We start from the raw sequence: 27,884 nt of genomic DNA, 5'->3' as shown, positions 1-27,884 counted from the left end.
CATACAACAATAGTTTAGTTATATATTAAAGACATAGAAAGGGACCTTCTAAAAACATTAAAATGTATGACTGGCACGCGAAACCTTAAATTAAAGTGAACAAATGAAGACTCGGCACACCACTTCTGAAAGGTTGCTGATCCCTGGGCTAGACTGTGTCCTTGTGTGTCTTGGCCATGCATTCTTTACTCTATTAGAGTTGTGAAGCACAGTCCCCACTCTTCAGTTTCTCCCTCCTGTGATTAAGTAGGTGGCGAAAAGAGGGAGAAACAGAATAACTGGCCAGACATGAGGAATATAGAAAATGGAGCCCTTTCAAGATGCAGAATAAGATTCTGAGTCATAATTCCTCCCCCGAGCTGCCCCTGGTTTAAAGCACTTATACTCTGCCCACTGTTCAAGGCTAGGATTGCCAGGCATCTGGTTTTCAGCCTGAATGCCTGGTTGAAAAAAGGGACTCTGGTGGCTCCGGTCAGTACCGCTGACCGGGCCGTTAAAAGTCCAGTTGGTTAAGGCAGGCTCCCTGTGGCTCCCAGAAGCAGCTGGCATGTCCATGCAGCCCTAGGTGCAGGCGCAGCCAGGGAGGGTTCTGCACGCTGCCCCCAACCGAGTGCTGCTCCGCAGCTCTCATTGGCCGGGAACCGGGGCCAATGGGAACTGTGGGGGCAGCGCCTGTGGGGGGAGGCACCGCGCAGAACCACCTGGCCACCTAGGGGACACCAGGGACATACCGGCCGCTTCCGGGAGCTGCTGAAAGTAAGTGCTGCCCAGAGCCCGCACCCACTCCTGCACTCTGAACCTCTCGGCCCCAGCCTGGAGCCCCCTCCTGTACCCCAAACCCCTCACCCCACCCCATAGCCCGTCCTCTCAGTCGGGGCCCTCACCACCTCCCACACCCTAACCCCTTGCCTGAGTCCCCGCCTGCACCCAAACTCCCTCCCAAAGCCTGCATCCCACACCCCCTACTGAATCCCAACCGCCTAGCCGAGCACAAAGCCCCCTCCCACATACTGAACCCCTCAGGCCCCACCTCTAGCCTGGAGCACCCTCCTGCACCCCTCATCCCCAGAGCCCACAATCCTAGTTGGAGTCCTCACCCCCTTCCACACCCCAACCCCTTGCCCCAGCTTGGTGAGAGTGAGCAAGGGGGGGGGGGGGAGAAGGGGCGGGACAGGGGCAGGGCAAGGGTGTTCCGTTTTCTGCAATCAGAAAGTTGGCAACGCTGTTCAAGGCTGAGCCTCCAGGGACAATTCTAGTCCATAGATACTTCAGCACTATGGGGGCTGATTCTTATTTGTGCTGCATCTTGTGTGTGTTGCTTAAACCAGTGCAAAGTGGGTGTAAAAATGCTACCATATTGGATAGCTAGCATCCCATACTCTCTTTGTACAGGTGCAAATGACTGAACAAGGATAGCGGTGAATCAGACTCTATAGATTTCTTAACCGATTATGGAAAACGTTCATCATACCATTCATTCTTGCATCTTTCAGCATTTATTGGTGGTCTTTGCAAAGCACAGCTTCTGGCCCAAACATTAGATTTGTATATTCATAGATGAAGGCCAGAGGGGGACCACTATGATCATCTAGTCCGACTGCCCGTAGAATTTTCCCCAGAATCTGGATTAAAGCATACCTTTTACTAATGTACAGAGTAGAATTCTGTACCACTGAAAAAAGCCCTTCGAAAAAGAGGTGCTATAGAATAATAAGGCCTGGTGATTTACAATGCCTTTTATGGCACCCTTAAGTGTCTTTTCTAAGCCAGCATTCCTGAGCAGCTAACCAGCCAGATGCGATCTTTGCTGCTTCCTAATGGACTCTCAAAGGACTTGGGTTCTGGATGATGGAACAGTGTTGTGAATATATTGAAGGGACGGGACATCCGTACACGTAACCATGTTAGGCTCCATTTGGTTCTGTAAGATCTCCACAGAGAATGTGAAATTGAATGGAATCCGAGAGAAAGCACCTAGAACTTCTGCTCTCAGTTGTTTCTTCCACCAAAGGGTAAAAACTGTTGTTGTTTTTTAAGCATGCTGTATTCATGAGACTAATCCAGATGAAAAGGCCGATCATAGCCAATATCTACTAAACTCTAATGTTATATCTGCATGGCCCTGCAGTCTGCATCATGAGGATGTGAGTTGCAGTACACGCGAGGGTGCTGTGCTTTCTAACTCCCTTGCATGGATGTTGCTGGTGTGAGCTAAAAGGTACATAGTTTGTGGTTAGTGCGAACTAGCTGCCTTTTAGTTCACACTAGCAGTATCCACATGGGGGAGTTACAGCATAGCACGCTGCAGTTCATGCCCTCATAGTCTGAACTGCAGGGCCCTGGAGACAAGCCCTTCAATCTGTATAAACACAATACTACATAAAATGCACAAAGACAAGTGAAAATGGTTTCTGCTTTAATTTATGCCTCATTGTTCTGAACAATGATAACTGACTTAATATGGCAATCACTACTGGAGAGGAATGAGGCCAGTGCTTAGGGCACTAGTCTTAGTCTCTCTTCTTTATGCCTCAGTTTCCCATCTGTACAATGGGGATAATAGCACCTCCCTACCGCACAAGGGGTTGTGAGGATAAATACTTTAAATATGGCGAGTTGCTCACATACTATGGTAATGGGGACCATATAACTACCTGAAATAGTAAGATATGACTAATTTTCAGAAATTAGATTTTCTAATAATAAAATGCAAACCGGTTGATTTAAATGTAAGTTGTCCAGTACAGATATTCATAATATATTGCTGTATACATCTATTTAGCAGAGTCATGGAAAACTTTACTTATAAGTTACAAAGCAATCCACAGTGTTGTAGATGAGGTGTATGCCAAAATAATTGACTAATGGAATTGTTTCAATGAACCCCTTGTAAAAATGAATCTTGCATTCTTTAGATTCATAGATTCTAGGACTGGAAGGGACCTCGAGAGGTCATAGAGTCCAGTCCTCTGCCCGCATGGCAGGACCAAATACTGTCTAGACCATCCCTGATAGACATTTATCTAACCTACTCTTAAATATCTCCAGAGATGGAGATTCCACAACCTCCCTAGGCAATTTATTCCAGTGTTTAACCACCCTGACAGTTAGGAACTTTTTCCTAATGTCCAACCTAGACCTCCCTTGCTGCAGTTTAAACCCATTGCTTCTTGTTCTGTCCTTAGAGGCTAAAGTGAACAAGTTTTCTCCCTCCTCCTTATGACACCCTTTTAAATACCTGAAAACTGCTATCATGTCCCCTCTCAGTCTTCTCTTTTCCAAACTAAACAAACCCAATTCTTTCAGCCTTCCTTCATAGGTCATGTTCTCAAGACCTTTAATCATTCTTGTTGCTCTTCTCTGGAGCCTTTCCAATTTCTCCACATCTTTTTTGAAATGTGGTGCCCAGAACTGGACACAATACTCCAGCTGAGGCCTAACCAGAGCAGAGTAGAGCGGAAGAATGACTTCTCGTGTCTTGCTCACAACACACCTGTTAATACATCCCAGAATCATGTTTGCTTTTTTTGCAACAGCATCACACTGTTGACTCATATTTAGCTTGTGGTCCACTATAACGCCTAGATCCCTTTCTGCCGTACTCCTTCCTAGACAGTCTCTTCCCATTCTGTATGTGTGAAACTGATTTTTTCTTCCTAAGTGGAGCACTTTGCATTTGTCTTTGTTAAACTTCATCCTGTTTAACTCAGACCATTTCTCCAATTTGTCCAGATCATTTTGAATTATGACCCTGTCCTCCAAAGCAGTTGCAATCCCTCCCAGTTTGGTATCATCCGCAAACTTAATAAGCGTACTTTCTATGCCAATATCTAAGTCGTTGATGAAGATACTGAACAGAGCCGGTCCCAAAACAGACCCCAGCGGAACCCCACTCATTATGCCTTTCCAGCAGGATTGGGAACCATTAATAACAACTCTCTGAGTACAGTTATCCAGCCAGTTATGCACCCACCTTATAGTAGCCCCATCTAAATTGTATTTTCCTAGTTTATCGATAAGAATATCATGCGAGACCGTATAAAATGCCTTACTATGTATCCACTCATGTATCCACACATCTTGCAAAATTTCTTTAATGGATTCGAAGGCAGCTTCTATTGTCCCTTTTTATTTCTGCTGTGATCTCATATTGTTTTCTCTCCACCCCCAAATTTGCAGAAGAATGAGCACAAGTTATAGAAGAATTAATCATCCTGGTGCTGAAAAGACAAAAGGAACTTATTCCATAAGATAGTAAAAAAAGGTTCATTGGCATAGTTAAGATCACAAATCTCTTGTCATCCCAAAACCGAGTTTTGGCAGCTTTCCTTACAATGAAAGATGCAAACCACTCACTTGCATTGACAACACATTTCTACTTTAAGACATATATGATGGCTAAATACCAAAGAATACCTAACGGTAATCAATAGCTCAAGAACAGGTCTGCCATCAATATTCCCATACCTCTCCTCTGTTTCATTTTTCTCCGTTTTCTGTTAGTTTCATCAGTGATAGTCCTACCTAATCCAAGACTCGAAAAAGCAGTTAGCCTTTACAGAATAGAAAAGTATTGGATTAAATATCTTAATGGGAACTGTTCTTCCCTTATTGATACCTTGGAAGTTGCAGCTTTTCTGATATTTGGAAATAAACTAGTTTTTGCTTTCAAGCCGTTAAAGGCCTTGTACATCATAACCACTCTGATTTTTCTCTGCATGGATCATTAACAATGGTATCATCATGTATACAAACGAAGGGGGAAGAATTAAGGTTGTACAAGCACCGCTCTCCCTTGCTGAGTTTCTGACTTGGTAACCTTCCCATACCATTGCTGTTGGAGGCTGTTTAGATGGAATTCCAGCGGTAGATTCTTTAGTTGTTTCTGTGTTGTTATAAGAAGAAGAACAGGAGTACTTGTGGCACCTTAGAGACTAACAAATTTTAAATTCTAAGGTGCCACAAGTACTCCTGTTCTTCTTTTTGCGGATACAGACTAACACGGCTGCTACTCTGAAATCTGTGTTGTTATAATGTGCAGTGGTATGATACTGGCTGAAGGCATTCACTGCATTGTAAAGGCAGGTGGTTCTTTTAGCCCCTGGCGTTTCTTGCTCCATTAGCTCCTGATTGTATTGAATCAATCTGTTGTATTGCCTCTTTAACTAAAGCACATTTGTCTTCAAACTAACAGAGTACCTGACAACTTGATGTCCAATGGGCATTCCGTTTCTGTGCTGACCATATAAAGCCATTCAACTAGGATGATTCTTATAAAACACATCTGTATTTAAATGGTAACTGAGATGGATTATGCAGTAATCAACTAGCTGCATTATGGACCTAGAACTCATTAAAGCTCAGTCAACTGGAGGAAAACTATATGTATTTTGCACATCCCTATGCATGGTATTGGTAATACCATTGCTGAGACCAAAGTCCATATCAATTGAATGATCAGTGCTGTATTAGCAGCCAGATTTGGTCTTTAGTATCTTTCTTTTTCCGAAATCAGTCCCCCTGCTGATCATCTGTTGCGCATGGATGCTCATTTGTAGAAACAATAGATTTAGTTTTCCCTTTGTTTGTCTAAAACTCAGGAGTTATTTCCTGAGAGCACTTCATAATCCTACCTCTCCACTGTCCCCCATTTCAAGGGACGATACTCATTTTAACTCCCAAAGTTATCAGTGTTCCACGCACATTTGATGTCCCTTCATTTTTATTACTGAAAATGATGTACATCAAAAGTAAAGAATCATGAAACTGAGACTACAGAAAGGATCATTTAAACTAAAGCAATGGATGCCACAGCATCTTAGGTTTCCTGCATGACTCATTTTTTTGTGTCCCTTATTTTGGATCTTTGTCAAACGTTGCCTCCGCAATTGGGTCTGGGCAAGTTGAGAAGTATATTTGTACTTCTGTCATGGGACTTATTGTGGTATGATGAGTGGGACTGGAAAAAGGAGGTTAGGTTTCAGGACGGAACTAGTTAGGTGTGACAGGTGGAGCTCAGGAATGTGAGCTAGTGGCCAAGTGCAGGCTGCAACCGGCCAAACCCAGACCTTCCAGCATGTAATACTGGCCTCTATGCATGTTCAGTAAAGATCTCTTTCCTGAAATTCTGCCTGCTGCCTTCTGCATCGCTTATTGCTAACGGACCAAGCATGAAGTCTTGGAATTCTACAAGGCCTCTAAAGGAACCTGGTGTTATACAGTGGAATTTTCCCTATAGGAATAGGAATGCTTTATTGTGGTCAGGGGAATTTTAAGATGATGCCTCAACCCATGTAATTTATCCGGAAAGCCAAAATTAGACAACCACTTTACTCATATGGTGAACACTAAATTGAAAAGTTGGAAATGCACTCTGAAAAGCAGGGACTAGCTTTCAGAGTGTCAGTCGCATGGCAGGACCCACGCTTTGTAGCTCTCTCCGTGCCCTGCAAATATGGCTGCAGTCCTGTGCGACAGTGCCATTAATAAAACTCAGGACAAACCATATGAGAAACAGAAAGAAAGCTTTTTTGGTTGAGAGTGCTCCAGAGAAGAATAGATTAGAGTGATCTAGCATCTAGCCATTTTAAGCTAGCTGCAGGCCCTATTCTTTAAAAAAGATTCCCCACCATAACTGGAATGATTAGAAAAAGAGAGAGAAGAGCCCAATATTCTATGAAGTCCACCATGGAGTTCACTCTGCAGAGGCAATTTACTTGTGCAGCACTTAACGTGCTACAATGATGAGTCCTAAAAATAAACCTTAAGGTTTGATTTATATGTTTAAAAGCACTTTGATGTCCTCTAATGAGTGCTCTGCACTCAAGCACATTAGCGTTTAATGTGAACTCTTTTCTCTAGGAGTCCAGTGCCCTGAGTTATCCTCCCTGTTAGAAGGGTGACCCAAACTATAGGCACAATGCAAACTGCATCCAGCAGGAGGTATACATTCAAAAAAGCCACAAATCCAATGATTACAGTGCAAGTACATTGTAGCTCAGTGAAGTACAAGGTTGAATGCCACGATCCATGATGTGCGTTAATAACTCAAATTACTAACTCACATTAGTTTCAAGACATTTCTCTTTCCCCTTTCAACCAAATAAAGGAGGAGTTTGATTTTTTTTTCCCCAACCCCCATGTGATAGATTTTTGCATCCCCCAGGTGAAAGATTTCCTATCTTCCCATTGAGTGCTAGATTCCCCACACACACTCTGTCCTAATTTATACCCTTTAATAAGATAGAAACTTTCTTGTAGATGGCAAATGGATGTAAGCTCCATTATGCCTTTTTTTTCATGCCTTGTAAAAGTTCTGAGGTTTATTATGAGGATAATATTTGTAATATGCTCTTAGTTGAGTGTGCTATGTCAGCCCAGCAGCCAGTAATGCAATAAAGAGAGATGAGACACTTCAAGCCCTTAACTGCATTGCAAGGAGTAATATTTTTCTGCACGGTGATAGGATGCTGTTTATAAATAACTGCAGTTCTGGCATTCCACAGCCATGCTGCAATCTGTATCCCAAGTTATCTAAGGTCGTTGTAACTCAAACACTTGGCAGCTGTTCTGCTAAGAAGGCTGTAGCCACATTATACCCTATTAAAGAGAGACCCAATAAAAATGGAAAGGCATCATTATTGCAATATACTGTAACATGATCTAAACTAAGAACAGATAGTAGATGATGTTTTCACCCCTCAGCTCATAGAGAGCCGAGAAGCAACAATCGTTTTGCAAAACGATGGCCCATTTGATTCCCTCAGGCATACAATGTAAACTCTACACTGGTATATAGGACTCCTGCCATTACATGCAGTTAACCTGAAGAAGAGCTCTGTGTAGGCTTGAAAGCTTCTCTCTCACCAATAGACGCTGGTCCAATAAAAGATACTACCTCACCCACCTTGTCTATCTAATCCTGGGAGAAATGCAGCCACAACAGTGCTGCATATTATATACAATGAGCAGATAGTTGTTAACTACTCGACCATATCATTTAGGACATACCCTCAGGAAATGATAAACCTTCCAAAGATCTTTGCCCTGATTTCAAGGGACACTACCAAGGAGCTACACTGGGTAGGGGTTTTCAGATATTGTGATCCATTTATGCTGAATTGTCATGGTTATTGTTTGATACCAAGCAGGCCAGATTAGGATAGTTCGAGTACATGCAATCAGGGATCTGATATAATACTATGTTTCTATGGTGCCTTTCAAACAAAAAGTATTTCATGTTGCTTTCTAGCCAATTAGTTTTCTTCTGTAAATATAATGAATCAATCTAAACTCTCTGGGGGCAGGGATCCTCTTTTTGTTCAGTGTTTGTATAGCACCTAGTGCCAGGGAATCCTGGTCTGTGACTGGGTTCCTAGGTGCTATGGTATTACAAATACAATAATAATAATTAATACATTAGTTAATAGCAAAGCTCTGGCCTTTTGGGACTAAGTTGATATAAATAGGCATAACTCTGTTGAAATCATTGGAGCTACACTGCTTTCCATCAGCTGAATATATAGCCCAACCTCTGTTGTATTAAACTTCTATGCATCTAGGTCCAGCTAAACTAAGCCGAACACACTCGTGAAATTTTAGATGAGGAAGTATGGGCATTTTTGGCTCTATCATTGATCTGTGTTTGGTCCAGGACATCTAAAACCTAGAGGTGTAATGGCCTACCTAAAAGATAGACTTGTTTTCTAATGCTCAGTATTTTCATGGTTTAAAATATCTGGAAGCTTTTTAAATTACCAACAGTGAGAGAAAGTGACAACTGAATTAAGAACACCTGTTCTTACTTGTCAATCAATAGCCCTTAGCCTTGTTTTAAATTCAGTAGAGGGGATATTATGTAATACGCTTATTCCCACAGCGTCGTTACCTCCATCATAATGTATCACTTGAATTCTCTGAGCCTGAAGATGTGAGCCAATATGTACGTTTAAATGAAAGGTGCAAATAAAGAGATTCGTGAAACAAAGCACCTAATGACTCACGCTATAATTGCCTTCTGCAAACTGACTTTTTATGGTAGTTCCATTTCCAGTCATCAGATTTTCTTTTCCTGTAGCTCTCAAGTACACACTGTGACCCAGTTGCACATGGTGGCTATCATAAAGTTAAGCACAGTCTGCCAAGCGAATCTCTCTAATTAACTAGACATTAGCATAGCTGAGTGCATCCTTAGTCTTCAAAAACACAAAAAAAAATTTCCTCTAAATAGTTTGATTAGTTCACATGGTTGGTTGGTTTTGTGCTGTGTGGGTCACTCTGTCCTATGTCCATATAAGTTTGAAAAAAGAGGGCCTGTTCCAAAGCCCATTGAAGTCAATGTCCTTCATGCACGTGCTTAAGTGTTTGGCTGAATTGAAGTCTGAATTCTGAAAGCGGTGAAGTCCAGGGGTGGCTCATGTATATAGGGTATTGAGACACTACCCCACCTAGGTGTCTGTGAGAGAGACTAAATACTTATCACAAATAAAGCAAATCTATAGCAGGTTCACAATTTGTGTTTAGTAGCAGGGCATTCGCCACAGCCCCATGTGTGGGCCACGAAGTCAAGGTCTGACAGGAGACAAAGCCACAGTGATCTTCAGTGGGGCTTGGGGCACTGGACTCGCTGCCCAAGCCACAGGGTGCAGTGACTGTAGAAGTAGAGTGCTTCCCTAGGGCGGGTCAGGGAAGTGGCAGGCTCTCGCTCCCTCTCTGGGACTCCGCTGGATAGGGCTGTGTGCCTTTGTGCTGCAGTGAAGGCAGCAGAGCTGCTGGAGGAGGCCTCGCCAGGCGGGGCAGGAGGAAGAGGCAGAGAGAGCGAACGCCATAGCGGAAGAAGAGGAGGATCCTGGGAAGGAGGTCTAGACCCAGGACTGGCCAAGGTAACTAAGTACCCTGGGTGACATAGGTCTCATGGTCTCATTCCTAGGGCAGATCCTCCCCTTCTGCATGTTTGCAGGTGGTGCCATGGCCACAAGTGGGCATGGCGGTTTTGTTTTGTTTTCTGTTATTCCCTACTTTCTCCAATGTCAATGGTTTGTCTCATTGTAACAGTGAGTTCCATAGTCTGCCGGGGAAAGGGAGGGAATTCCTCTCTCTGCTGGGTGCTTCACCTTGCTTACTGGTGGTTTTAATATAGATTGAGAGCTGTAGGCGCTGGAGCTCTTTGTACCTATAATTCAATTCAGCATGCGTTTAAATCTATGGCAAGACTCCCATTGACTTCAGTGGGAGTTGAATTAAGCCCTTACCTAGCACTTTTCAACTATATTATTATGTATTGTTTTGTTAGGAAGAGCTGAGTCTTGAGATTTAGAATTTTGGATGAAAGTGGCTCATCTGTGGGGACTTTCTCAGCTGGCTTGTTGGGGGAAGCTTGTTCTCCAGGGTAATGTTAGTGGTGATCAAAAGCCGCTTCAGCAAAATATTGTCATATTGTATTAAGCCCCGATTCTGCAAACCCGTATGCCTGTATGTTTGCAGGATTGGACCCTAGGTTTGCATAATAGGAATTTAATTTTTAAAAAGGGAAGAGTTAGTCTTCTTTAGTAATGTCCTTATGGGTGCTCTGCTTCAAGTGTGCATATCTTCAATTGGAGATTTTTGCCAGCAGTGTCTGTTTGGGCTGTGCATGCGCCCAAGCTATCCTGATGCCCCTAGGTGCTAAGCGTATACAGGGCTGGAACAGACTAATCGTCCTCAGTTCACTCTCGGCTGCCTCAGCCAGAGATGGAGTGTACAGCTGCATTCACTTGCATGTCTATCTTAACTAGTTTGTAGCCCATTTTGTTCTTTTATAGTTTTTATGTCTTTAATTAGTTAGTGCAGAGCCTTGAGGGGGTTCTGTTAGTCGAGGCTTTTGCCTTCTGCTCGCCCCCCCATTACAGGGCGCTACTTGAAGAAGTCTGCCTTGCTATTGGGGTACGCTGAAGTCCCCATGCTTCAAACATCGACTCACTTGCCAGGAGTCCTTCCCAGCTAGTGACGGCCATTCACGCTATAGCCATTGCCTTGGGGATAGACCCATGGCCAGATCTGCACAAGTTTCAAAAGCTACTCTAGGAGGGACGGGGAGATAAAACGGTGTCTAATGATGGAACACTCCCTCTTCCCAGCTTCAGATCCTGCCCCAGAGATTCCTCCCTCCTATACCGTGGGCTCAGAGGTAACAACACCCTGTCATCCTCCACGGCTTGCTCACCCTCCAGAGGTGAAGCGGTTATGGACTCGGAAGACTTCATCCAGGAGATGCATGAATTCTCCTCAGGGAGAACTTTCTTCTAACTGACCTACCACACCGGAGACCCCCACACTCTTGGAAGGTTTCCACAGAGGCTTGGAAATCAAAGTCCTCTAGTGTGTCTAAGTCGCAGGGTACCCATCGCTCAGTACCAAAGCCTGCCCCTCCCTCCCCCCGGTACCATTAAAACATGAGCAGAATACTAGAGATAAGGACCCTGCACCTAAGAAGTCAGTGCCACCTGCATTGACAATTCATCTGATGTTGGTGCCACTCCCGGTACCGCAGCCTTATTCCTCTGGAGCTCACCAGGTCTAGGCATGAGCCCACACAGGGCTACAGGAGTTCAGATTCTCCAGGGACCCATTTGTCTCTGATGAGCCAGAGTCTCCTCTACTGAGTTCGGTTAGACTCCCAGTACCACAGCCTGTATTAGCGCTGGCACTGCATGGTTCCCCAATACCCCCACAGTCTGACAGGCAGATCCAACATCTGCTCCACCATTATGCTACAAAAATGAGAGTTCTTCAGTCTCTCCTGGAATTATTGAGCCCACGAACACTTTGCGACCTCCACGACCTTGATGAGTTCAACATCCTCCCTGTTATAGCCAGTCCTGGATGCCTCCCTTGTTTTCCTATGAGCCACCTCAATGGGACCCTTGGGCATTATATCACCAGTAATTTCCGAAGGCATCTAGCACTTCCTTTGGAACACCAGAGAGAGTGCTCCCAGGCTTCAAAGATTGCCTCTGTAAATACAGAACTTGACACTTGGAAACAGAGCTCTTGCGAGAATCCAACTGAGAAGTTGACTTTCTTCTCATACGAAGTGAGTTGTTTGGGGCCGTAACCTGCTGCAAACCACTTTACTTAAAGTAACTCTTCCTCCAACACCAAACAGTGGGTTCTGCTGGTTCCTGTCTTCAGATTGTTGTTACATCTTCAACTGCATGGGCTGCAGACTTCATCATTGCCAGCATGAATGAGAAATTAGCAAAGCATCAAAAGCCATGATAGACTCCCTCACAACAGAGTTACTTCAATATTATCCCTTTCCTCTCTAGAGACTGGCTTTGGTTAATGAAATCATCCTCCCTTGCTGGGTGAGCATATGTTTTCCTTTCCCTATTCTAAATTTCAATCGCAGGCTGTCTCTGCAGAGACAGGGCGATAACCATTCCATTCTTACTCGGTAGTAAACATTTATTTTTCTCTTTCACAGCATAGTTCCTGATATGAATATTTTAAACAATAGTGCAGTAATGTAGTTAAGATTGTGGGAGGGTGGAAGATAGACACATGCTGTTGGTCTGGTTCCCCTCTCAGATCTGGAATAACTACATTGAATTCAATGGAGTTACACTGCTGATAGTGAGAGGAGAATCAAACTTTCTGTTGTGTTTCTTTCTTTCTTCTGTTTCTCAGCAAAGTTTGAGAACTCATTTATGTTGGTTTCCTCCAGCACTTCGATTTAAGAAATGGTTGCTTTTACAGCATGCCACAGATTTGGTCTCTTTGTAAAAAGTAATACAGTATGTTGCTCCAAACTATGCGTTTAAGCATGATGGGGGATAGGATTAAAATTCCAAATGATCTGAACAAACTGGAGACATGGTCTGAAGTCAATAGGATGAAATTAAATAAGGACAAATGCAAAGTACTCCACTTAGGAAGGAACAATCAGTTGCACACATACAAAATGGGAAATGACTGCCTAGGAAGGAGTACTGTGGAAAGAGATCTGGGGATAATATTGGATCACAAGCTACACTGTTGACAAAAAAAAGCGAACATCATTCTGGGATGGATTATCAGGAATGTTGCAAGCAGGACACAAAGTAATTCTTCTGCTCTATTCTGTGCTAATTAGGCCTCAACTGGAGTATTGTGCCCAGTTCTGGGCACCACATTTCAGGAAAGATGTTGACCAATTAGAGAAAGTCCAGAGAAGAGCAACAAAAATGATCAAAGGTCTAGAAAACAAGACCTGTGAGGGAAGATTGAAAAGATTGTGTTTGTTTAGTCTGGAAAAGAGAAGGCTGAAGGGGGACATATATTTTCAAGTACGTAAAAAGGTTGTTACAAGGAGGAGGGAGAAAATTGTTCTCTTTAACCTCTGAGAATAGGACAAGAAGCAATGGGCTTAAATTGCGACAAGGAAGATTTAGGTTGGACATTAGGAAAAACTTCCTAACTGTCAGGGTGGTCAAGCACTGGAATAAATTGCCTATGGAGATTGTGGACTCTGTCCTTGGAGATTTTTAATAGCAGGTTAGACAAACATCTGTCAGGTATGGTCTAGATAATACTTAGTCCTGCCTTGAGTGCAGGGACTGGACTAGAAGACTCTCGAGGTCCCTTCCAGTCCTACACTTCTAGGATTCTATGATATATCCAAATGATCAGTCTTGACTTGTATTTGTGTGAAAACATATTGTAGGCATAGAAGGAGTCTGAAGAGAATAATAATACTGCCAAGCAGGGCCAGCTCTAGGTTTTTTTGCTGTGCCACCCCAAGCACGTGCTTGGTTTGCTGGTGCCTAGAGCCGGCCCTGCTGCCAAGCTCTTACATACTGTTTTTGATCTATAGATCTTGAAGCTCCTTACAAGCGAGATCAGTATCATAATCTCCATTTTACAGATGGGGAAACGAAATCACAGAGAGGTGAAGTGACTTGCCCAAGGTCACTCTGTCAGGAGTCAGGCATTAGAATCCGGGTCTCTGGAGTCCCAGTCCAGCGTTCACTAAAGTATGGTGCCTCATCATAATCTGTTGATACGGAGTGATTGTGACTTCCCACTGCCACATCATTTGGAAGCATTCCCTTGATTTGCATCCAGTTGATCATCCCAATGTCCTTTCCAAAGAGGTACATGTCACCTCCTGATTCTGAGGCACTATATAATGGGGCTAGCTAGGCCCTTAACAATAATGAGAGAGGAGGATGGGAACAAATTAGTGATTTAAACAAAGGTCTTTGACTTGCAGTCTAATCTCAGCCATTATGCTGAACCCCTGTGTGGCCTTGGGTAGGTTTCTTTGCCTGAGTTTCCCCACTTGCCAAATTAAGATAATTCATCCCTCTTCAGGTTAATCTAGACTAGGAAAAGTAGCTGAGGTCGGGTTTACTAATATATTTTACCTAACGTGACCTAATCTGGATCTTTCCCCTAGAGTAGATAAAGGTTTTAACACCTTTTACCTCAATTTAGCCTCCCAGGTGGGACTGCTAAATCTAGGTAAATGGCATTAATCTGTGCCTACAGTAGGGAGATGGTCAGGGTTTACTAGCCTTTTCCTAGACTAAAAAAACCCACAGGGTCGTTGTAAGGACTGGCAGTTGTTTGTAAAGTGATTGGATATCGAATAATCGACACTTAGCTCTTATGGAGAGAATTCTTTCATCCGTCAATGTTGAAGTATTTTACAAAAGCAGGAAGGTATTGTAATCCTTATTTTATTGATTTGGAAACTGAGGCACATGCAGCTGGGGAAACTAGTCCGGAGTCACATAGTAGGTCACTGGCAGAGGTGGGAGTAAAAACCCAGGTCTCCTGACTCCCAGTTCAGTGCTCTTCCCACTGGACCACACTGCCACTGACAAAACATGTACAAATTTGTGTTGAGAGAATACCTGATGGTGTGGGGTGGAATATAGGTTGAGTTTGGAATAGTCACATTGCTCATGAATGGGGTAAGCCTGGCAGCATGAATGAACTTATCACCAGAGCAGAAAACCCTAGAGGAGATGATGCGTTTTCTCTGCATGCTTCTCCCTCTCTGTGTTGAACGAGTGAGCAGACTGAGAGTTCTGCTATGAAGTGCCTGTCTCCAGCCCCATCAGCTGGTAGGGTGAGGTTGCAGCAGAGGGAAGGGAGACATGACATTTCTGGGAGGTGATCTGGACTCTAGCTGGATGATGTCTATGGGAAAGGAGGCTAGGGGTTTGCAGGTGGGAGTGGTGGCTGGCTATGCGTGTGGGGAAAGAGCTGTGTAATGGAGTCGGTGGGGGAAAGAGTGTGTGTGAACAAGGTGGTGCTGTGCTGGGGAAGAGGACTGCTAGTGGATCAAAGGAGTTGCTTGCTTATTTTGCCCGCTGCTTGCTCATTTTGCCTGGTTAGTCACGCACGCAAGCCAGCAGCATGTGCACTAAGCATGGGATAACATGGCCCATTCCTCTTTCTCTCTAGCTGTGCCCTGATGTCTGATCCATGCTCAGCCATCTGGAAGGGTAAAGGAAAACCCATGCCAGAGGCTGCAGGGAAAACCAGTAAATTGGCAGTGGAAGTAAGATGCAAATAAGCTGAGCTCCTGCAGTTTCCTGTTTTGCCTTCCCTTAACCAAAGCAGACGGCACCAGAAGTGTTTAGCCATATCAAAAAGAGCTGAACTAGAAGTTTGAATGACTTCCTGCAGCTAATTTCAGCGTCTGGCATGATACCAGCACTGCCTTGATGCTTTGTATCATGGAGTAGCCTGTCATGTGCACATTGGGGACTGTCAGAGACAGATTTTTCTTGAGTTTGTGCAGCTTTGCACCTGGAACATTCAGGGCTTAGAACTCCAGGATGCAATTAAGCAGCATAACTTGTGGATAAACATCTTATTTAGTAAATTGTAGGGGAGGAGGTGTGTTTTGATTACCGCGATATTCCAGCCATGAGGTGCCAGATGACTGATCTACAAGCAGCGTTAGATCTAATTTTAAATAATGTTATCCTGCATTTTCTGAATGTGGAGGAATAATTAGTTGTCAGGTAAGCAGAAGAATTGTCCTACCATACTGTCGATGGAATCAGAAGAGGTCTTGTATTGTATGCGCATATGCTGTGTATATGCACTTGAAGGAATTATACTTCGGTTTTCATTTTTAACACACTCAGACAGTTCTCATCCTGCAATCCCTTGCTCACTCAATTAGTCCCCTGAAAGTCAGTGTGGCTGCTGATGCAAGGGAAGGGAATTGGGAACTTGCATTGCAAAGTTTCACAAGCTGTTAAACGCTCAAGGTTGTTTAGAATAGTCTGCTCCCATATACGTGACTCACTTAAGGTTCCCCACACTTGTCATAAATCAGAAAGAGGCTACCTGTATATATTTGTAATGCATGACTGATCTCCTGTGACATTCATCTCCAACCTTCACTGGTGAGGAGAGACAAGGATAACACACACTTGTGGCGATTCTCTCTCCTTCTCAGGAAGACTAATGTCAGAATGTAGATCAGCCCTCATGTTTTTGATGGATTAATTTCAGGAACGTACATTTATACACATATCAGTACAAGGCTCCCAATCTCAGACTAGAATTTCAAATAGACGGGTTGTTGTGTAAACTGGAAATAATGTAGCTGTTACATTACAAGTAAATAATGGTTGTTAATTTTAGGAGACAGTGGCGCAATTATTGTACTGCAGTGATTTGAGTTGAGTATGAAGTGATTTCTGGTTGCTGTTCAGGGAGCTGGTTTCAAATTCTAAGGCCTTGATTCTGCAAAGCACTTAAGCATGTTTATAGTCCAGCCCTATTCAGTAAAGCATCTTGAGCATGTGCTTAAGTCTCATTAAAATCAATGGGATTTAAGCATGTGTGTAAAGTTAAGCACGTGCTGAAGTGCTTTGCTGAACTTGGACCAGTATTCTAACACGATATGAGGCCTGCCTGTGTGAAGGATCACCTCTCTGCTTTGTAAGACAGTGGCAATGATGACCAGTGTTGGCATTTGAGTGCACTGTCCCCTGGTTTACGCATAGGTGGGATAGTGGGCAGGTTATTTCATGGGAAGAGAAATTGACTTTGGAGTTGGTTTCCTTCCTTGGTCTATCAGAGTCCAAGTCCATTGATTTTTCAGTTATTTTGCAAGGCCTTTCTGTTCTCCCAGGCTTTGGAGAAGAGGGTAGGTTGATGAGACTGAGTCGGCTCCAGAGGGGATGGCGTTTTTTTTTACTCGTAATAGGCTGTTGGGATTCAGCCACTTTATTAGTTTGTCTGTACAGTCTGTTATGCTTTCAAATGTACAGATGTCTATCGAGCAAAAACCCCAAGTAGTGACAATGTTGTTTGAATGTACATTGACACACTCAGGCTGGAATGATTTTCCAGGTGTTTTCTAGTAGGAATAGAAATCTATCCTCCTGTTGTTGTGCCACAGGCATTGTCTCCCTGGGGGTATTTTTAAATTTCAAATAAGAGTTATTCGTACCTGTAAAGCTGGCCACAACCCACCTTGTAATGAAGTTCAAAAGGAGTGAAGTTCTCTTCCTTTGTCTGTACTTACATGGCCCTCATGACAGTAATATCTGAGCGCTTGATCTTTGCAACATCTCTGTGAGGCAGGGAAGTGCTATGATCCCAGTTTTACAAATGGGGGAGCTGAGGCATAGAAAGGTTAAGTGATTTACCCAAGGTCAGACAGGAAGCCTGTGGCAGAACAGGGATTGACCCCTGGTCTCCTAGTCCTAACCACTGGATCTTCCTGCCTCTCTCCTCTTTCTACAGCCTAAACATTCCATTTAGCCTAGAAACTCAAATAGTAGTTTGCAGTCGATGTGGAGCCCTGCATTATTTTTGTCTTACACCATAGTTGGCTGATGCCAGTATTTTAAAAAGAGGTTTAATTTTTTGTATATCAAAGTGGAATGAGGCTCTGCAGGGATCTGGAAACGGAACAAAATTACTGAAGGGATATTGCTACCAACTTTGAAGCCTGCCCTTTCCCTACATCTTGCGGCGTTTAGAGAAGGAATGGGAGAAAAGCCTTTTCTGATTGAGGTGAAAGAGTCTCTGCTTCTCATTTGGCTCTGTAATGTTTTATCCTTCCATCAGTATGCTTTTAGAGCTACCATTTCCACCAATCGCCTTCATTTTCTTTTTGTATCACACAGTGTTTGAAGCAAGATGCCTGCAGAACTGAAGGGGAGAACATCCTGTGTTTTTCCCTTTATAAAACTATAATAGATTGTTTGTGGGATGGGGAATTGAACAACTAGCAGATACTACTGCTGACACACTTCACAGGTACAAAGTACAGACCAGCTTGAATGATGCCAAATAATCCAGGGTTCTACTATGCAATCTAATTGCATAGCAGAGGCCATAAGACAACTGTACAGGGATATGTCCCTGCCAATTCCCCGGGGTCCAATTCTGATTTCAATAGGGCTGTGTGTGGAATAAGATACTACTCTCTGTTGCAGGGCATGTGGAAAAGGAAAAGGAGATCACCCTCCCCAAGCACATTTTAATACCCAGCATCATCACATGACGTCAAAAACTTTATCACTCAGAGACCCGGCCTGCTGATGGGACGTTGCAGTTCATGACGTAGTCGGATTGTGATTTTTATGGCCTATTGGTATCAATGCAATCCCAACTCTTGGGCTGCAGGGTTGCCCTGATAAGGATGGTCTTGCAAATCTCAGGAGAGGCTGCAATCTTCAAGTAGTTATAAGGCACAAACAAATGCTAAGCATGCATCAGCTCTGAAAATCATGTACTAAAATTAATATAACTTCTTATTTTTAAGCAAATAAAAACCTCCTGATGAAGCCTGTGGAAAAACCTTTCCATTGTCTCCAGTGGTGCAGAATCCAGCCCTTATGGAATTGGTCCCACTGGTTTATTCACATATCTAAGGGCTGCAGGATGTTGCCTATGGGGAATTTTTAAAATACTATTAGGTTCAGTGTCTTATACTACTCATCTAGTGAGTGATGTGCAGAAGAGCCTCCTAGACTTTTGATGTTTAACCCAGAGTCCTTAGCGGCATTGATTTAAGTGACAAGCCAGTTCAAGATGAAGTACTCCATTAAATGTAATGCCTGACAAGTATGAACTGCTTTGAGGTTTACTTATGAAAATAATTACTGTAATGGATGGGATGCTGTCCAAATTAACCTTGGTAAAAGGGGACCGCAGTTCTTGAGAAACAACAAAAGCAAAAGTGGGGAGGGGAAGCATAACATGGCACTTAGTGAAATGACAATGTGTCTAACGGACCACATCTGACATTCTGAAGGAGCCGTAATGAATTTAATTTTCAGAGTATCTAGGATGTATTTTCTCATTTTTCCCCTTTTGTCTAGAAAATACCAAATGACAACAGGTACTAACTATTTCTTTTCTATTCATCAATCTAAAAGTCCTCTGAGACAACCCCCCCCCTTTCAGGATGAAAAGTTGATGCTTTACTTCCCATACTGAAGGCTAGACCTTTGAGCGATGTCCATTTACACCAGCTGAGATTTGGTCCTATGATTGACCCTAAAAAAATAGTTCCGTTGAGTTTAATTGCACCAGTTTACAACAGGCTCGTGAGTGTCCCTGGTTACGTGGTTGTAGGCAGTGGTACTGAATTGCATATTTTCAGCACCTCAGTTTCTCTTGGTGGAAGTTTGCAATCATCCTACTTCCTAATTTTATCTAAGAAAGCCCCCAAACATCTATGGACAAATTCATTTGTGTGTTGCCTGGTAGTTTGGAATGGGGTTACAGTCAAAGAAGACTGTTAAAAATGATATCCTCTTACTGCTCTTTGCTTCCGAAGTTTCTTATGCGTCACATCCATTTAGTTTACTGATTTAAATGCAGACGTTTCCTGCCCTCCTCTCTCGAGTGCTAATGTTGGTGGGGAAGCCATTGTGAAGTGTCTGCATTAGGAAGAACATAGCTTTACTTTCAGGCACTCGGCTGAACTTGGGTCAGATCAGTGTAGCTGCATCGTTTTACACCAGCTGAGGATCTGGGTCTCCTATTGGAACTGTCATCTAATGGCCTGATTCTCCTCTCTCTTAGGCCTGGTCTACATTACAGAGTTTGGTTGATGTAAGGCAGCTTACGTCGACCTAACTCCGTAAGCATCTACGCTACAAAGTTGCTCCCACCGAAGTAATTCGCTCACTACATCAACCTAATAACTCCAGCTCTGTGAGAGGCGTAGCACTTAGGTCGATGTAGTTAGGGCAATGCAGTGTCTGTGTAGACACTGTTACTTACATTGCCTGTTGGCTGTCAGCCCCATGTGGGGCTGACAGCTTGGGGTGGGGGGGCACTTAAGTCTGGTGAGGAGACACATCACCGACAGACGCGCTTCTGGTGAGGAGACACATCACCAACAGAAGGAGGGTAATGTGGACATGAAAAACTGCAGTAATTACTGTGGTGGCTGTACATCGATCTACCTTAGGTCGACTTAATCTTGTAGTGCAGACAAGGCCTTATTCATCTTTCCTCTGTTTTACTTGCGCAGCTTCACAGACTCAAAGAGAAACACTGTTGTTTCCACTAGTGTCAGGACTTGATCCTGGAAGGTGCTAAGCACTCTCTGGCCCTAATCCAGCAAAGCACTGTCAGAACGTAAGTCGTTCTATTTCACTGTCCATGTGCTTTGCTGGATTAGAGTCAGAGCACTCAGCACTTTGCACAACTGATTCTTAAAGGAAGGGGGAATCGTGTTGTACTGGTGAGGTAGGGAGCACCCACAGCCTGCGCTGAGAGCAGCACCTCACAGGATTAGGCCCCAACATGTGTTACTTGGAAGTTAAAATGAGTTCTTGGGTTCATAATCCATTTAAAAACTAATTTTAAAATTACACTATCCAGCACATGTAAAACGCTAGTATTCATGGCCTGCGATCTGTCCCTCGCCCTCTTTCCCGCTAGAAAGGGAACTCCACACACGCATGGCTTGGCTTTTGAAACAACCTCAACTCCCTAGTGAAGCTAATGGGAGCTGCAGGCCATGTCTACAAGCAAATCAGACCATAAACTTCTAATTCTCCCACATGCAACAATAACTTGAGGGAAGCTCTAGCAGGCAGGTTAGCATGAGCATTGGCATGTGAATTGGTCCCTCTGCCTTTTCCTTTCCCAGGTGTTAAGCCTCAAGCACCTCTCCCCAAAGAAGTCAGTCAGAAGGGACCCGCATGGGGTTGTGACCTGCATCAGCTAATGTTTGGAAACTATTTTGCTAACTCCCTCTGTTGGATCTTGAATATTCTCTCTCTCTCTCTCTCTCTCCCCCACCCCCTCAGCCCCCATTATGTACAATCTGTTACCCCTGCAAGCAGCTGGCTCTGTGACATCATATCATTTGTGCCCAGTCAACGGATGCCACTAAAGCAGGGTTTGGCAACCTTTCAGAAGTGGGGTGCCGAGTCTTCATTTATTCACTCTAATTTAAGGTTTCGCGTGCCAGTCATACATTTTAACATTTTTAGAAGGTCTCTTTCTATAAGTCTATACTATAGAACTCAACTATTGTGTGTAAAGTAAATAAGGATTTTAAGACGCTCCATCTAAAATTAAATTAAAATGCAGAGCCCCCTGGACCAGTGGCCAGGACCCGGGCAGTGTGAGCACCACTGAAAATCAGCTTGCATGCCGTCTTCGGCACGCGTGCCATAGGTTGCCTACCCCTGCACTAAAGCCTAGCTCTCCAGGGTCCTGGATCTGTCTTGGATACAGCACCGGCAATGAAGGGGATGTGTCTGCAATTGCAACATTATTACAATGAATGGCTTCACCTCCTCCCCGCCACCCAGTGATTTCCTCTCCTCCCCACCCCACCCCACCCCAGCTTTGTGAATGCAGCACTTCCAAACTGGCGCATGTAAGGGCCTCCTGCAGTGCTCTGTCAATGCACCAAGCTAACAAGCTTTGTGTTTGCCTATCTCTTGTGATAAAGAGCTTCCCCTTTTCCATGGCGTCCTTTTCAAGTGCTGCTTTTTCGTTTTCATTGTGTTTATGGTAAGAAAATAAAAACCTCCCCTTACGTGACCTTTGCAATAAAAGAAAAATAAACTTTTCTTTTCCAGCCAGGTAATTATTTGTAATTAATTTACCAGGAATTAATTGCTGAACTGCAGCTTGATTCAGATTCCTTTGCTTGCTCATGAGAAATGTTGCTGGCTATTTTTTTTTAACCCTCTGCTTCTGTATCTCTCTCTTCTGGATTTCCTTTTGCATCTTGCTTTTATTATGTAGATGTGATTTTTTTTTCTCTTTTGAAAATTCCCATTCTAAATGATTATTTTTGTTTTTTAAGTGAGTGTTATAAGGCCTCCGTAGCATTTTATTTTATATTTGTAAAGTTTGTTTTTTTTATTTTATTTTATTTTTGGCACGGGTATTCAGCAATCTGTCTGCTTTGCATTTGGATGGTCTAATCCACTGGCAGAGTGAAGTCATGTTAATTGGTAAATTGATGCTGCCTGGCAGAGCAGCTCCAGGTCATTACAAATGTTGAACTTCTTAAGATGCAAAATATCTGCCATTTGAGTGCTTTAGCACAGACTAAACATGGAAATTTGCAGTGAGGCTTAGAGGAAAATACAGACCAACCACTGCATTTCAGAGCTGTAAGTAGTTTTTGTTTTTCTTAAATTGCTTTTATCTGTGGTGGTGGTAATAGATCCATAGATCTAATCCCATCTCAAATGGCACATTGTTTAATATTGTTATAGCACAGAGGTTCCTATCAGAATCTGGAACCCATTGTACTAAATCCAGGCCAAGCACATAGTAACAGGGAGTCCCTGCCCTGAGGAGAATGTATTCTAAAAAAGAGAAGGGACAGACAAAGGAAAGGGGTGCCAAGTGGACAGATGGTGATATGCATGTGTCTGGCGAGTTCCTTTGTGTGTGTGGAGTTGGGGGGGGGTGCCCCCAAGATGAGTAACCTGAGTTCTTTGACTGACTCAGCAACTGCCTGACTATTTGAGTTTGGGGACAAGTCACTTACATATCTGAGTGAAATTTACTTCACGTTCACTCCCCTCCTCCCCCAGAAAGCCTTACTCTTTGAGCTTTTTGCGGTGAAATCCAGCCCCACATACCTCAAACAGAGGCCATAGTACAGAGTGATAGAGCGAAATATTTTTTCACACAATGGATAATTGAGCTGTGGAACTCATAGCTGCAGGAGGTCATTGAGATGAAGAATTTAGGAAGAGTCAAAAAAAGGGATTGGACATTTATATGGATCACAAGAATATGCAGAATTAAAATAGATAATCCTAACAGAAGCTTTGAAGGGATATTGAAGCTCATGCTTCAGGGCTTAAGCCAATCTCTTACTATGAGAGATTAGGCAGAGACCAATTGCAGAAAATCATCCCGCATCTGCCTGCTGCAGGGTTCTTATACTCTCTCCCAAAGCATCTGGTCCTGGCAACGGTCAGAGAAAGGATATTGGACTAGAGAGACCTTGAGTCTGATCCGGTTTGGCAATTCCTATGCCCCTGTTCCTGTACAACTGACCCACTCCAGCATTCATTTGTTCAGCCTATAGGATCCTCTGCAGTATTTCCATGCGTTGTTAGCCCATAAGGTCATGTTTCTGTGTTGCTGGCAGTTCTCTCCGTCTATCTAAACTGTGGCATTATGAGATGTGCAGGCCCCCCCGCCACCAGGATGAATACGATTCTGCATTCAAGTGGCTAAAATGGGATATAACTGTATTGACCTCTCGGGTGGCGCAAGGCATGATTCATGGGGGCAAGCACTTTGAGATCTGCAAGTGTAAGGGTATGTACTGCTGCAGAAGTGCTATGGTATTATAAGTGTATCTTATAAAGAATTACATAGGTCAACCCAACTTGAGAGAGAACTACTAGAAAGGGAGAGAGTTTACTGTAGGGTTGAAGTTTCCAAAGTAGTCTAGGAGATTTACACACAGATCTGCCACTTACAATTAATGGAAAATGTATGTCTAAAGCCCTTAGGCTACTTTGAAAATCTCAGCCTCAGTTACTATCATATCATTTCATTTCAAGGGGCCATTTAAGGTGAAGTTGTCCATTAACACCCCTCTGATCATAGTGGGGGAAAGTTTGTGTGTGGGGAGGGGGGACGGGATTGATGGAATGCATGTGGGGGGGATTGCTAGTTGGCCACTTCACCTTGAATGGTCCCTTGAAATATGTGTTAACGACTTATGCTAAACAATCTGTTCCACCTTGTATTTAGCTGTGACACTCAGAGTACGTTTCCCAGACCCAAAGAGCTCTGTGTAAGCTTGAAAGCTTGTCTCGCTTACCAACAGAAGTTGATCCAATAAAAGATATTACCTCACCCACCTTATCTCTCTTATACCCTGGCTGTGACATGGCTACAACAACACCGCATACAACAATGGCATAATTAATGGTGTCATTTGAAGTTTATGCAGGAATTAGATTTTTGTGTGTTTTGTTTTGTTTTTTGTTTTTTGCTGTCTTTCCCTGACTTATACACACTCAGCAGGTCCAAAAACTAACCCAGTAATTTTGGCCAGTTAGTGTTTTATACTTTGGTTACTGGAAAAGACTTCAGGTAACTTTTTAAGTATCTTCTCCATATCGCTCTACTCTGAGATCTGGTTGCTTTTTCTGTCTGATTACCAGATGTAGATTACCCAAGCACTGTAGCCTCCTATTTCTCAGATGTGGGGCTTGTTTAGTTCCCTTCCTCTTAGTTGTCTTTTAATTAATCATAGAAAACTTCAGGGATTGACCATCTAGATCACAAATACTGTTTATTTTTAATGTCTAAACTAATTCACTTCCAAATCTGACCCTACACGTCTCTATGCTTGTTTCCCCATGTGTGCGATGGTGATGCTTATCTGTCTTGTTGTGAGGTTTAATTAAAGCGCTCTGAGATCTTTGGATGGGAAGTGCAAACTACTTTTATTTATAAAGTCTTTGTTTTCTACCTCTGCAGCCTTGGCTGAAATCCAGCCTAATTTTCAAAGTACTTCTGACCTTATATTAGTCTCTAAAGGTGCATAAATATATTCTGAGAACCTGGCATGAGGTGATATGACTTGCAATTTCTGCTCTCTGGGAATTGTTTTTCCCCTTCACTTTTAAATATCATCCAAAGCATGACTGACAGGTTGGTACTGGGAAATGTGCAGAAATGAAATCTAGACTAGACATAGAGGGTTTAAAACAGTGCTACGTTAAAGTGCATTAAGGAACCTTTAGTGCATTCCAGCAGGTTCTGCACAGACCAAATTAATACACAGTATGTTTGTGCGCTTTAGAAATCAAACCCCTGTAGAGCACATTACCTCACCATGTAGCTAAACCCTCAGATAAAACTGGTATCCTAGTAAATCTAAACATCTGTTTTCAAGCCAGTCACAATCTTTTGTATGATGCTAATAGGTGAATGTTTAAATGTTGTTTCAAGACATATGTTTTAAAACTACTTTTATGTAATTGATCAGATAATAGGCTGATCTTGTTCTGTCTTTTGGAAGGAATATTGTCAGGTCAGATTTTCTCCAAAATTTATACAAATCTTTACAAAATCTCATTGACAGAAATGTTTCTGTATTTTTTAAAATAATTTCAATGGGAACCATTCATTTGGAAGACACTCATATTCCAGTGCAGCAGCTGCATCCCATCAACTGTTGTATTGTGCTAATGTATGAAAACCAGAAACCGAATCTGTTTTCTTCTTGCATTTATCTCGGCTTCTGCAGTAAAAATAAGGAGCATAAATGGTGAAGCATAAATCAGATTTATAAAAACTCCTTCCATTCTAACAGTCTAAAGCCGTGTCAATAACACAGATCAGGAAAGCGTAGCTTTTAAACAGATGGGGTTTTAAGGTGACGGGGTTTGGTACCAAACCTGAGTAGCCCAGGATCATTTCAGTTTAATACACTCACATTAGGGCTGTAATATTGTGCACTTCCTTTTGTTGCATTTTCCTGACGACCGTATCTTCTTCTTCAGCCTGAATCCCTACAGCTATGATGAGAACTGCCTGAGCAGTAGTGAAGACCACATCCCGCTGGCTGCCTTGCCCTTGCTGGCCATTTCCTCCCCTCAGTACCAGGATGCAGTTGCCATGGTGATTAACAGAGCCAACCAAGTTTACAATGAATTTCTCAAGTCTCCTGATGGGACTGGTTTTAATGGACAGGTAGGACCATTTCCTCTTACGTCAAAGAAAAATGCTTTGGGCAAGGCCGAGTTTCCATTATTTTAGGCCATTGCCTTGCGTGTATCAAGTTACTAGTATGGGGCTGACACAGCAAATGAGAGGAAGCAGTGTTCGCATGGGAGTGCAAAATGTCTGTTTACATTTCCCAGACATGAAGAAGAGCTCTGTGTGAGTTCAAAAGCTTTCTTTCACCAACAGAAGTTGGTCCAATAAAAGATATTTCCTCACTCACATTCTCTCTGTTAAGCCTCTGAGGATGCTCAGGGTGAACTAGGAGCTTCCTGAAACCTGAGCAGGGTCAGTTTGAGCTGGTAACTCATGCAGTGAATAGAAAGCACTGGACCTAAAGGTTTGAGAACAATAGAATTTTTGCTTCATTGGCAATTTAAAAAAGTTTAAAATAAATATTTGGGGTCAGACCAAAAACTAAAATATAGAAATTTGTCAGCAAATTGAAAACCTGAAGAAAACATTTGTTGTGGGTTGAACAAAATCGGAAACACTTCGTGTTGCAAATGCCAAAACAAAACGTTTTGATTTTTTTTTCTGACTTGTTCTCTCTGCCCCTCCCCCTGCACCCTCCATCACCACTCCAAAGTGAACAATTCGGCAAAACCAACACACATTCATAAAATGTTTTGGTGTGGCTGAATCTGCAATTCTCATCAGAAAAAGTTTCAGCTGAAAAATTTGCTCAGCTCTAGTTGTACCTTCTCTCCCAGCCAGTCCAATTCCTAAATTCGTATAACCCCTTTGCAGATGATGGGAGTTGAGGGACCTCAGCACGTCTCTGATTAGACATAGGGAATCAAACATTTAAGTACTGGTATCTCCCTCTTTTGTCACGGTGTCAGTAAAACCACAGGGAGGAATCATGATCTTATGATTGAGGACTCAGGAGATCTGGGTTCAGATTTTGGCTCTGCCACAGATTCCCTTGTGTGACCATGGGCAAATCACTCAATCTCTCTGGGCCTGATACAAATACCAATTAAATCATCTAAAAGACTTGCGTGGAGTTGATTGGGTTTGGGAGCACCACTCTCCTGTAGCTACCTGGTCTCTAAATGGGGTTACTAATACTTCTCTACCTTTTTGAGGATACATTTATTACTGAGTGTGAAGTGCTTATATACATTTGTGATGGGCCTTTAAAGGTCTAGATAGATACAGTTGTTTTAAGTACAGTGAGGTTTCAAAGGCTCTGAAAGAAGAAAAGATTTTTAATCTGAGGGTACAGTGTAATCTTCTGAGGAAAGCATGAGTCTTATTACACAAACAAATTATTTTTTTCATAACAATAATAGGATTATACTGTGGCATATCAGTTTTTTAAGCTGAAATTTGGTTTGGAGCCAGTTTAATATCCGTAGTAAAAATGTTCTTGCTTGGAGCTTTTAAAAAAAACAAACCCCGGCTATTATGTCAGAACGTTATGAAAGGTGAGATTATGAGAAGAAAAATTATACCAATTACAGAGATAATTATAAAAACAGATCTCTTCCAGTAGAAACTGAATGTTAAGAGGTTTGTTTTTCTTTAGGCCAAAGCTACACAAAAGGCCTTTTTTTTGAAAAACATCTATTGATAATTCACCTGGGATGGTGTAAACAATCTCAGTATATTTTGCATGTTTCCACCGCACAGGAAAAGTGCTGATATCATTAGAACGAAAATGTTGTATTGTTCATAGTCCTCCATTT

The 27,884-nt window shown here is 42.8% G+C and overlaps 1 protein-coding gene across 6 annotated transcripts in view; it reads left to right on the top strand.

Moving 5' to 3' along the window:
- Window positions 1–27,884, top strand: part of PITPNM3 (PITPNM family member 3) — a 357,167-nt gene that overhangs the window by 264,249 nt on the left and 65,034 nt on the right. For all 6 annotated transcript variants that reach the window (XM_065573372.1, XM_065573369.1, XM_065573367.1 and 3 more), the window contains one exon: window positions 25,971–26,160. In XM_065573372.1, coding sequence (XP_065429444.1) covers window positions 25,971–26,160 — 190 coding nt within the window. The remainder of the gene's footprint in view (window positions 1–25,970; window positions 26,161–27,884) is intronic.

The sequence above is a fragment of the Chrysemys picta genome, chromosome 19, assembly GCF_011386835.1.
Source record: "Chrysemys picta bellii isolate R12L10 chromosome 19, ASM1138683v2, whole genome shotgun sequence".
NCBI classification, from domain to species: domain Eukaryota; kingdom Metazoa; phylum Chordata; order Testudines; family Emydidae; genus Chrysemys; species Chrysemys picta.
This window is presented reverse-complemented; position numbering and strand designations above follow the sequence as displayed.